This window comes from Tamandua tetradactyla, chromosome 14 (assembly GCF_023851605.1).
Source record: "Tamandua tetradactyla isolate mTamTet1 chromosome 14, mTamTet1.pri, whole genome shotgun sequence".
Classification (NCBI taxonomy): Eukaryota; Metazoa; Chordata; class Mammalia; order Pilosa; family Myrmecophagidae; genus Tamandua; species Tamandua tetradactyla.
In genome coordinates this window covers 72,111,532-72,124,545 of record NC_135340.1, presented here as the reverse complement: position 1 = coordinate 72,124,545, position 13,014 = coordinate 72,111,532, and the positions used below count along the sequence as shown (strand labels likewise).

Genomic DNA, 13,014 nt, shown 5'->3' with positions numbered 1-13,014 from the left:
TCTGGGCTTTGGATTTTTTAAATAGGTTATCTTAAAGCTGTCTCTGTGGTCATAGGCTGTGGAGATGACTTGTTCACATAGACAGGTCATTAATTGGTTGGATATTTGTAAATTGAGTACTAATTTTAGGGTGTTTTGCCAATAGATAGTTATATATTATTTAGTAAAAATATTATATATGAATCTTGTAAGCTGTGTAATTGTGACTCTTTAGAAATACTCTGTATTCTTGGTACTCATAGGTCCTTAATGTAGAGCTAGAATTGTCATATATTTAGCCACTTGACATGCGCATAACACTAATTCTAGTTTAGGGACAAGCTACAGGTATTCAAATGGCTTATATATATATATAGTCAGACATCAGAACCTGGGGAATTTACTTACCATGTTTCAGTAGAAACTCTTGTGATAATAATTCACACATTATAGCTGTAACTTCTAAAGTATGTCCCCCCCCACCCCTTTAGGCTAATTCAATCCAAATAATTTGGAAATGGAAAAAAGCAGGAAAGCTTGCTTTTGACAGCTTGAGGAAGAGAGGAATGTGAAGATTGAATTAACTGTATATCTCACTGTTTTAGATTTCTGATGTCTAATTTTTTTATCTTTTTTCTTTATAAATAATAGTTTTTTAAAAAGTTTTTTTTTAATTTGAAAAATTTATGGTTTTGTATGGTTGGGAAGCAAAAGACAAATTCTTGTTTTATATAAAGCAGTTACAGTGTTTTGTTTTTTTTTTAAATAATATTTAACCCAGCAGCTTTTTTTTAAGCCCAAAGAATAGTTTACTAGATTTAAAACTGATGATGGCAAGAACTGTGACTTACTCATCTTTATTGTTTCTCTAGGACTTTGCATGTTACTTTCTGTACAAAAAGCAATAGTAATTATTTCGTGAATAAATTAATCTATGACGACATATAGCCATCTAATTTTATGTTAATTTTTAGAGTTAAGAAACCAGAAAAATGTAAACTGAAATTTATTTTAAATTGTTTTCTTTTTTTTTTTTTTTTTTTTTTTTTTTAAAGGAAAGACAGAGAGAAGGAAGGAAGGATAGAAGGAAGGAAGGAAGGAAGAAAGGGAAACATCTTTAAACATTTTCTTGTTTTATTGTATTCTGTTTCTCCGTTTTTGTTACATGGGCTGGGGCCGGGAATCGAACCGAGGTCCTCCGGCATAGCAGGCAAGCACTTTGCCCGCTGAGCCACCGCGGCCCGCCCTTAAATTGTTTTCTTACAGAAATAAAAAATAATATTTATTTCTGAAATGTGAAGAATCGGTGACAAATTAAAAGTTAATGTCGCTTAGCATTTGAAAAATCAGATTTATTACAACACATACATTATGGGATGATTACTCATTTTTAAAAAAGGATGCTTTAAAAATTAATTGTAATTTTATAGTTCATCAGATTTCTTCAGATAGTAAGAGCTTACAACATTCATCATTTTATTTACTAAATATGGGTTCATTCAGGAGTGAACCAATTAGGAAAAATGAGTTTTACACGGATATAAAACTTAAAAATTGAGCTATTCTTAAGAAAATAGATTTAATTAAATGAGCATACATTTAATTTAATGAAATCCAACCTAATAGTAGGTGTCTTTATTTCATAGGAATGAAAATTGAGACATAACTTGCTGCATTGTCTGGAGTCACATGGTGAGTTTGAAGGAGATCAAAATTAGATCCAAGTATTTCTGAACCTCAAGTTTCGTGTTTCAATAATTGGTGTTACTTAAAGTGAATCATAAAATTGACTGATGTCATGTGTCAGTACTTAGGTGACATTTAACAGAAAATCAACTCTGCAACTTGATGGGCGACAACCCTTTTCAACCAAAAAGTAAGTGTTAATGCCACAACTGATGTTAGTATGTGGGCTTTTCTACTGATAACTTTGCTTCAGGAGAAAAAGTGAGTGGTGGCCACATTTTTTTGAAAACAAAAGTACCTAAAATTATTAAAGTAACAAATGCTCCTAGTAAAAAATAAATAATATGAAATAAAAAATGAGTAAAGTAGAAATGAAATGTTTCCTTCCTATTCCCAGAGATAACTACTGTTATCAGTTTGGTATATATAGTCACATAATTTTTTCTATGCAAAGACTAAAATTATTTCTAAATACAGTCATATTATCTACACTGTTATATGCCTTTAAAAATTTTTTTCTTAACAGTATATCCCAGATATATCAATTTGGTGATACACTGTTAAAAAAAAATGAGGAAGACCTTTATATACCAACTGGATTTAAATTATACTTATATTATCAGTATACATGGGTCTCCCTATTTTTTATAATTAGGCATTGACTGGCTTCAGCTAGTTTCTTCGCCCATAGATTATCATATACTGTATGCCTCCAGTAGACTACTATATTTATGGGGAAATGTACTCTGAAGGAGCTTAGCTTGTTCTTCACTTTTAAGGATCTTAAATTGTTCATCACTCTCAAGGAGCTAAATCTGAAGTTGGACATATATTAAGACATCTAAATGGTGAGCAGTTTGAGATCGTATACATATTTTATCTTGAACTGTGTGATGTAGACTGTCAAAGCAGTTCAGAATTCAAAGCAAAGTAATGGGTATGATTTATTGAGGGTGTTGTAATTGGCCTCAGAGCTGGGAAGGGATAGGGAACTAATATTTTGTTGGGTGTGTAATTGAAATTAGAAACTTCATATGATATTTTCTTGCATCTGAGTAACACTTTGATTTAGTGTGCCTGTATTATACCGGAGGAAAATAGGTTTAAGTAATTTCTCCAGAGTCAAATGATTAGAAACACGGTAATGAAAATTTGAACTATTCAATTCAGTGTTAAATCCATGCTTTTTTCCCCCTCTGTTGGAAAGATAGAGACAGAATAAAGTTAGGAGGAAGGATATTCCTGGAGGCAATATGGAATATGATTCCGAGGGATGCAGTAAGGATGGTGTTCTAGTTTGCTAGCTGCCAGAATGCAATATACCAAAAGCAGAATGGCTTTTAAAAAGGGGAATTTAATAAGTTGCTGGTTTACAGTTCTAAGACTGAGAAAATGTCCTGGTTTAAGCAAATCTATAGAAATGTCCCATCAAAGGCATCCAGGGAAAGATACCTTGGTTCAAGAAGGCTGATGAAAATTTAGGGTCTCCCTCAAGTGAGAAGGCACATGGTGAACACAGGGTTTCTCTCTCATCTGGAAAGGCATATGGTAAACATGGCCAGGGTTCCTTTCTCATCTGGAAGGGCACATGGCAAACACAGCGTCATCTGTTTGTTTCTTCTCCTGGCTTCTGTTTTATGAATGCCTCGGCATTTTCCTTTTCATCTCCAAAGGTCGCTGGTGGTGGACTCTGCTTCTCATGGCTATGTCATTCTGCTTTGCTCTCTCTGAATCTCCTTCATTCTCCAAAATGTTTCCTCTTTTACAGGACTCCAGAAACTAATCAGGACCTACCCAAGTGGGTGGAGACATGTCATCGTCACCTAATCCAGCTTAGTAACCACTCTTGATTGGTTTACATCTCCAAGGAGATGATCTAATTACAGATTCAAACATATATTGAATATGGATTATTCTGCCTTTACAAAATGGGATTTTGATTAAAATATGGTATTTCTAGGGGACATACATCCTTTCAAATGAGCACAGATGATGTTTTTGAGTATTTAAAATATGCTAGACCATGAATTGTCAAAGAAGAGATTGTATTTTAATTATTTGATTTGAGGAGTTCTATGCAAGTAGTAAGAAAGTATAGGTGAAAAGAAGTCAGTTCGTGATGTTGATGACATTTGGGAAAATGGGAAGGTCTTTTATCTTGTCATAGGTGGCCAACTAAACATTCAAGCAACCTTAGACCAGAAATTATAATGTAACTTTATAGAAGGGGAAATTAAAATTAAAAAAATTATAAAAGGGTAACTAATTTATTAAGGTACTATCTCCCTTTGTGTACCATCCCCAAAGTATGGTTTCGATTTGTAGCTTTTAAGGCTAATAAGAACGTTGTCTTAATTTTGTATCAAAAGTAGAAATGGCATTACTTTATTATAATAAAAAAGTACATTTAGACATTGCTTCATTTGAAAGATGAATTAAAGATATTGTCTATGCCTGGATTTTTTTGTTTGTTTGTGTGTGTTCCTTTTGTCCCCTGTCTCATTCCATATATCTAATTAATTACCACTTGTGTCCCCCTCTCCATTGCTGTTACTTTGTTTAGGTGCTCAGTACTATTTCTTCTTTTTTAAAACAAAGCAGTAATGCACACAGTTGGGCAGGCAGTGGTGGCTCAGTGGCAGAGTTCTCGCCTGCCATGCTGGAGACCTGGATTCGGTTCCTGGTGCCTGCCCATGTAAAAAAAAAAAAAAAGATTAAAAATTATTAATGCACCCAGTTTAAAGAGTCATAAAATCTGAAAAGGCTTTAATGCTTAGCTGTAGTTTCTTGAAGGATGTGTATGTACATGTGTTGTTTTTAGGGGTTCTTTATACCTCTTATTTTTTTTGGGCATCTACTTGTTTGGCTATTTTTCTAATAATTATTTCCATTTTTCTAAAACACACATGCACATGCACATATATGTGTTTTAGAAAAATGGAAATAATTGTTGTGTATATATATATATGTGTATATTTTAAATAATCAATTTTAGCCATGTTATAATACAAGAATTATTTTTAATATTGTATTACTAATAATATTATATAATAATTTTTCATCACCGTCATGATCAGTGTTCTCTTGTGGAAGATGATGATTTAAATTTTCTTCCACCTTTCTCCCTTCAAGTATCTCCCAGTATAATTACCTCAATGTTTGGTTAAATCCATGTTTGATGTTTTCATTATGATGGCCATAATAAATATTTTCACTGATCAGCACAGTTGTATGTTACTAAAATCTTATGTATACATTTCCCTTTTCCTCTTTTTTCCCCATTCTGCCTTCCTCCCTACATTCCTTCCTTCTTTTTTTCCAGTTTATCCTGTATTTAATAATCTTTTTTTCATTTGCTGTGTTTCATTAAAATGTTTAGCCAAGTCTTCCTACACCTTTCTATAGCTTCTCAATATCTCAATTCAGTTTTCTCCTTGGTAAAACTTGTTAAGAAATTGAAGAGTTTCATTTTCAATCTTTTTTTTCCCCTTTTACTGTTGACATTACTCCTGGAAGTACTGTTTTCCTGATCTGGTCTTGGTTGGTTGTTCCCCAGGCTTACTGAATTTATGTAGTCTTGGGCTTTGTATTATATTGAATGCCATGTTTCTGTATCCCGATGTGGTAGTTAGATTCAGGTGTCAACTTGGCTAGGTGAAGGTGCCTCGTTCTGTTGCTGTGGACATGAGCTAATGGCATGTGAACCTCATCTGTTGCTGATTACATCTGCAGTCAGCTAGAAGGCATGTCTTCTGCAACGAATGATATTTGATTTAATTGGCTGGTGCTTAAATGAGAGACTCAACATAGCACAGCCAGAGCAGCTCAGCATACCTCATCTCGGCACTTGCAGCTCAGCCCAGGCCTTTGGAGATGCAGAACGGAATCACCCCGGGGAAAGCTGTTGGAACCCAAAGGCCTGGAGAGAAGGCCAGCAGAGATCACCCTGTGCCTTCCCACATAAGAAGGAACCTCGGTTGAAAGTTAGCTGCCTTTCCTCTGAAGAACTATACGTTAACTAAATAAATCCCCTTTTATTGAAAGCCAGTCTGTCTCTGAGGTGTTGCATTTCGGCAGCTAACCAATTAGAACACCCGTGTCTTCCTTTTCTTAATTGTCTCAGGTTTGGGAGGATTCTTTTTTTTTTTTTTTATGCTGTTTGGCAGGGTTCACATTTCATTCTTTTTCCATGTGAGTATCCTGTTATTACAACACCATTTGTTGAATTTTTTTTTTGTATGTGGTTTTTTGCTTTTTCTTTCTTTAATTTTCTTGTTTTTTTTTTTGCAAGCATATGGCCAGGAATTGAACCTGGGTCTCCCAGATGGCAGGCAAAAATTCTACCTGAACTACCTTTGTACCCCCTGGAGGATTCTGTAGTATCTTCTTGAGAAAGGGTGGACCAAAGTAATCTTATATAATGTGGCTGTTTTTTATTCTACCTTCACTCTTGATGAAAAGTTTGATTGTGTATAGAATTCTAGGTTGAAAACTACTTTTGCTGATACTTTTGAATGCTTTACTTATTGTCTTCTAGCTTTGGTTCTTATTCTTGGTCTGTTGTGGGTGACTTGCCCCTACCCCTTATTCCTTACCTGGGTGGCAGACCTTAGGATATTCTATCTCTGTCTGAAGTTTCATGGAATTTGGATGATACTTCTTAGTATAGACTTATAGTGTGCTGGGTGCTTTTGGGCCTTTCAACCCACAGATTTATATTCTTCAGATCTAGTAAATTTTCTTGTGTATTTTTTTGATAACCTAACTTCTGTGCTTTTTCTCTCCGGTCTTTTTCTGGAACTTTTTATCAGGTGAATGTTATACCTTTGAAATTGGTATTCTAACAGTGGTTTCTTCTTGATTTAGTTTGTATTTTTTTCTTTTAGTTCACACTTTGAGGACATATTTGCTCAACTTTTACTTTTGATTTTTTTCTTTTACTGAATTTTGGCAATTAGATTTTTTAAAAAAATATGTTTAATGACAAAACAACATACAAACACAAATATTCCTAACATACAAACATTCCATGCATGGTGTACAATCAGTGACTCACAATCTCATCACATAGTAGTATATTCATCACTATGATCAGTTTTTAGAACATTTGCATAACTCTAGAAAAAGAAATAAAAAGAAGAAAAAACTCATACATAACATATCCCTTACCCCTCTGTCTCATTGACCACTAGTATTTCCATCTACCCAATATATTTTAACCTTTGTTCCCCTATTATTTGTTTTTTTATTCATATTTTTTACTTATCAGTCCATACCCTAGATAAAGGGAACATCAGACACAAGGTTTTCACAATCACACAGTTACATTGTAAATGTTATATCTTTATATAGTTATCTCCAAGAAACAAGGCTACTGGAGAGCAGCTCTTTGGTTTCAGGTACTTCCCTTTAGTCACTCAAGTACACCATAAAATGAAAAGGCTAATCTATATAATGCATAAGAATAACATCCAGGATAACCTCTTGACTCTGAAATCTCTCAGCTACTGATACTTTATTTTGTCTCCTTTCTCTCATCCCCTTTTTGGTTGAGATGGTTTTCTTAGTTTCTTGATGCTGAGTTTCAGCTCGTTCTAGGATTTTTGCCCCATGTTGCCAGGGAGGTTTACACCCCTGGAAATCATGTTCCACGTAGAGAGGAGTAGGACAGTGAGTTCACTTGCTGTGTTGGCTGAGTGGGAGAGAGAGAGAGAGGCCACATCAGAGCAACAAAAGATGTTCTCTGGGAGAGACTCTTAGGCCTAATTTTAAGTAGGCTTAACCTATCTTTTCTGGGGATAAGTTTTTAAGGAACAACCCCCTAGATTGAGGACTCGGCCTGTTGATTTGGTTGTCCCCGCTGCTTGCGAGAATACCAGAAATTCTCCAAATGGGGAAGCTGATTTTCCCCCTTTCTCGCTATTCACCCAAGGGGACTTTGCAAATACTTTATTCACTGTTCAGACCACTCTGGGATTTATTGGGCATCGCACTATCCTGAACAAACTTACAAAATCTCATGCCCAATTCAAGGTTCCGTGTACTTATGGTATTCAATTAAACTGTCCATATAAGTTAAATTAGGAAATACACTACTCAAAATAAAAAATTTGTACCAAATAAACATTTCTTGGTTTATAGTCTTACACAGAAGTTGAATTTTAAATATGAATGACCATCTATTTTCAACACCCTGCAATTTTTTTCCCAATATATATATATTTTTTAATTTTAACATTTGTTTCCCCCTGTCATTTATTTATTCTTTTCTTTCTTTTTTTTTTTTTGCATGGGCAGGCACCAAGAATCAAACCCGGGTTGCCGGCATGGCAGGTTAAAACTCTGAGCCACTGTAGCCTGCCCGGTTTATTTATTTTTAATCCATGTATTTTACTTATCTGTCCGTACTGTAGATAAAAGGAGCATCAGACACAAGGTTTTCACGATCACACAGTCACATTGTGAAAGCTATATCATTATACAATCATCTTCAAGAAACATGGGCTACTGGAACGCAGCTCTACATTTTCAGGCACTTCCCTACAGCCTCTCCAATATACCTTAACTAAAAATAAGAATAACTTCCAGGATAACTTCTCAACTCTGTTTGAAATCTCTCAGTCACTGATACTTTATTTTGTCTCATTTCTCTCTTCCCCCTTTCAGTCAAGATGTCTTTCTCAGTCTCGTAATGCTGAGTCCCAGCTCATTCTAGGATTTTTGTCCCATGTTGCCAGGAAGCTTTTGAGCCCTGGGAGTCATGTCCCACATAGAGAGGCAGAGGGTGGTGAGTTTGTGCGCCATGTTGGCTGAGAGTCTCACGCATAAGTTAAAGTTTTAAAATATGAATGACCATCTATTTTCAGTACCCTGCAATATTGACATTCCTTTATTCTTCCTCATCAAAAACATTTTTTAAATTTGTACATTTAGTCACTATCATTGTACACTCTAGGCATTCCTAGATTATACCATCTCAGTCTTTATCATCTTTCTGATTTCATTTGTGCTCCCAGCCCTCCTCACTCTATTATTCTCACATTCAGCCTCAGTCAGTGTTTTAACATCATTGTATTACAGTTAGGTAGTATTGTGCTGTCCATTTCTGAGTTTTTACATTTGGTCCTGTTGCACAGTCTGTATCCCTTCAGCTCCAATTACCCAGCATCTTACCCTATTTCTATCTCCTGAGGGTCTCTGTTACCAGTGAAATTCTCCAAGTTTATTTACTAATGTCAGTTCATATTAGTGAGACCATGCAGTATCTGTCCTTCTGTTTCTGGCTAATTCCACTCAGCATAATGTACTTAATGTCCATCCATGTTGTTATATACTTCGTAACTTTATTATGTCTTACAGCTGCATAATATTCCATCATATGTACATACCACAGTTTGTTTAGCCACTTGTCTGTTGATGGACATTTTGGCTGTTTCCATCTCTTGGCAGTTGTAAATAATGCTGCTATAAACATTGGTGTGCAAATGTCCGTTTGTGTCCTTACCCTCGTGTCCTCTGAGTTGATATTGCCGGGTCATGTGGCAATTCTATATTTAGCTTCCTGAGAAACTGCCAAACTGCTTTCCACAACGGTTGTACCATTTGACATTCCCACCAACAGTGGATAAGTGTGCCTCTTTCTCCACATCCTCTCCAGCACTTGTTTTCTGTTTTATTGAAAATGGCCATTCTGGTGGGTGTGAGATGATATCTCATTGTGGTTTTGATTTGCATTTCCCTCATAGCCAGGAAAGTTGAGCATCTTTTCATGTGCCTTTTGGCCATTTGTATTTCCTCTTCTGAGAAGTATCTGTTCAAGTCTTTTGCCCATTTTGTAATTGGGTTGTCTGTCTTTTTGTTGTTGAGTTGAACAATCTCTTTCTATATTCTGGATACTAGACCTTTATCTGATGTATCATTTCCAAATATTGTCTCCCATTGTGTAGGCTGTCTTTTTACTTTCTTGACGAAGTTCTCTGATGCACAAAAGTGTTCAATTTTGAGGAGTTCTCATTTCTTTCTTTCTTCAGTGCTCATGCTTTGAGTGTAAGGTCTAGAAAACTGCCTCCTATTGCAAGATTTATAAGATATTTCCCTACGTTTTCTTCTAGCAGTTTTATGGTCTTAGATCTAACATTCAGGCCTTTGATCCATTTTGAGTTAATTTTTGTATAGGGTGTGAGATATGGATCCTCTTTCATTCTTTTGCATATGGATGTCCAGTTCTCTAGGCACCATTTCTTGAAGAGACTGTTCTGTCCCACATGAATTGGCTGGACTACTTATCAAAGATCAATTGTCCATAGATGATAGAGTGTATATCTGAACACTCTATTTGATTCCATTGATCACTATATGTATTTTTATGCCAGTACCATGCTGTTTTGACCACTGTAGCTTTGCAATACGCCTTGAAGTCAGGTAGTGTGAGACCTCCGACTTCATTTTTCTTTCTCAGGATACTCTTAGCTATTCAGGGCACCCTACCCTTCCAGATAAATTTGGTTATTGGTTTCTCTATTTCTGAAAAGTAAGTTTTTGGAATTTTAATTGGTATTGCATTGAATCTGTAAATCAATTAGGTACAATTGATGTCTTAACTATATTTAGTCTTCCAATCCATGAACATGATATGCCCTTCCATGTATTTAGGTCTTCTGTGATTTCTTCTAACAATTTCTTATAGTTTTCTCTGTATAGGGGTCTATTGTCCCTTTAGTTAAATTTATTCCTAAATATTTTATTCTTTTGGTTGCAATGGTAAATGGAGTTTTTTCCTGATTTCCCCCTCATATTGTTCATTACTGGTGTATAGAAACACTACAGATTTTTGAGTGTTGTTCTTGTAATCTGCCACTTTGTTGTAGTCATTTATTAGCATTAGTAGTTTTGCTGTGGATTTTTTGGGGTTTTTGACATATCATATCATATCATCTGCAGACAGTGAGAGTTTTACTTCTTCCTTTCCAATTTTGATGCCTTGTATTTCTTTTTCTTGTCTAATTGCTCTGGTTAGAACTTCCAACACAATGTTGAATAACATGGTGAGAGTGGACATCCTTGTCTTGTTCCTGTCTTAGGGGGAAGGTTTTCAATTTTTCCCCATTGAGGATGATGTTAGCTGTGGGTTTTTCATATCATTTTGAGGAAGTTCCCTTCTATTCCTATCCTTTGAAGTGTTTTCAGAAGGAAAGGATGTTGAATTTTGTAAAATGCCTTTTCTGCATCAATCGAGATGATCATGTGGTTTTTCTGCTTTGATTTGTTGATATGGTATATTACATTAATTGATTTTCTTATGTTGGACTATCCTTGCATACCTGGGATGAATCCTGCTTGGTCATGGTGCATAATTATTTTCATGTGCTGCTGGATTCGATGTGCTAGAATTTTGTTGAGGATTTTTGCATCTATATTCATAAGAGAGATTGGTCTGTAGTTTTCTTTTTTTTGTAATATCTTTGTCTGGCTTTGGTCTGAGGGTGATGTTGGTATCATAGAATGAGTTTGGTAGCTTTCCCTTCTCAGTTTTTTTGAAGAGTTTGAGCAGGATTGGTACTGATTCGTAATTGAATGTTTGGTAGAATTCACATGTGAAGCCATCTGGTCCTGGACTTTTCTTTTTGGAGAGATTCTTAACGACTGATTTAGTTTCTTTACTTGTGATTGGTTTGTTGAGGTCGTCTGTTTCTTCTTGAGTCAGTGTTGGTTGTTCATGCCTTTTTAGGAAGTTGTCCATTTCATCTACATTGTCGAGTTTATTAGCATAAAGTTGTTCATAGTATCCCCTCATTACTTCCTTTATTTCTGTGGGGTCAGTTGTTATATCTCTTCTTCCATTTTTGATTTTATTTATTTGCATCCTCTCTCTTCTTCTTTTTGTCAACCTTGGTAAGGGTCTGTCAATCTTATTGATTTTCTTATAGAACCAACTTCTGGTGGTGTTGAATTTCTCGATTGTTTTCATGTTCTCAATTTCATTTATTTCTGTTCTGATCTTCATTATTTCTTTCCTTTTGCTTGCTTTCGGGTTAGTTTGCTGTTCTTTCTCTAGTTCTTCCAAGTGGACAGTTAATTCCTTGATTTTTGCCCTTTCTTCTTCTTCTTTTTTTTTTTTTTTTGTGGGCAGGCACCAGGAATTGAACCCAGGTCTCCAGCATGGCAGGCGAGAACTCTGCCACTGAGCTACTGTGGCCGTCCGCTTTCTTCTTTCTTGATATAGGCCTTAGGGCAATAAATTTCCCTTTAGCACTGCCTTTGCTGCACCCCAAAATTTTGATATGTCGTTTTTTCATATTCATTTGCCTCAAAATATTTACTGATTTCTCTTGTAATTTCTTCTTTGACCCACTGGCTGTTTTAGAGTGTGTTGTTTAGCCTCCATATGTTTGTAAATTTTCTGGCACTCTGCCTATTATTGATTTCCAACTTCATTCCTTTATGATCTGAGAAAGTGTTTTGTATGATTTCAATCTTTTTAAATTTATTGAGACTTGCTTTGTGAGCCAGCATATGGTCTATCCTTGAAAATGATCCCTGAGCACTTGAGAAAAATGTGTATCCTGCTGTTGTGGGGTGTAATGTTCTATAAATGTCTGTTAAGTCTAGCTCATTTTTGGTATTATTCATATTCTTTGTTGATCCTCTGTCTAGATGTTCTGTTCATTGATGAAAGTGGGGAATTGAAGTCTCCAGCTATTATGGTAGATGTGTCTGTTTCTCTTTTCAGTGTTTGCTTCATGTGTTTTGGAGCATCATGGTTTGGTGCATAAATATTTATGACATATCTTCTTGTTGAATTGTTCTGTTCATTAATACATAGTGTCCTTCTTTGTCTCTTTTAACTGTTTAACATTTGAAGTCTAATTTGTTGCATATTAGATAGCTAATCCTGCTCTTTTCTGATTGTTATTTGCATGAAATATCTTTTCCCAACCTTTCACTTTCAACCTATGTTTATCCTTGGGTCTAAGATGCGTTTCCTGCAGACAGCATATAGATGGGTCCTCTTTTTTAGTCCGTTCTGCCAGTCTATGTCTTTTGATCGGGGATTTTAATCCATTAACATTTAATGTTATTGCTGCATGGGCAGTACTTTTTTGTACCACTTTGCCTTTTGGATTTTATATACCATATCTCATTTTCCTTCTTTTTACTGATAGTCTTCATTTCTACACTCTTCTCCACACCTCTCGCTCCTGTTTTTTTGTGTCTGTCTCTAGTGCTCCCTTTAGTATTTCTTGCAGAGCTGGTCTCTTGGTAACAAATTCTCTCAGTGATTTTTTGTCTGAATATTTTAATTTCCCCCTCATTTTTGAAGGACAGTTTTGCTGGATATGGAATTTTGGT

At 35.4% G+C, this 13,014-nt stretch overlaps 1 protein-coding gene across 11 annotated transcripts in view; it reads left to right on the top strand.

Moving 5' to 3' along the window:
• Positions 1-13,014, top strand: part of ZNF280D (zinc finger protein 280D) — a 142,034-nt gene that overhangs the window by 28,206 nt on the left and 100,814 nt on the right. For 6 of the 11 annotated variants that reach the window (XR_013162416.1, XM_077127999.1, XM_077128000.1 and 3 more), the window contains 2 exons: positions 1,626-1,671; positions 1,787-1,855. The exons of 1 other annotated variant lie outside the window; for it this stretch is intronic. Coding sequence is in view for 7 of the 10 variants with exons in the window: in XM_077127999.1 (XP_076984114.1) it covers positions 1,828-1,855 (28 nt within the window). In the remaining 3 variants the exon portion in view is untranslated. The remainder of the gene's footprint in view (positions 1-1,625; positions 1,672-1,786; positions 1,856-13,014) is intronic. 4 more of the 11 variants (XM_077128004.1, XM_077128005.1, XM_077128006.1 and 1 more) reach the window with 2 other exon arrangements.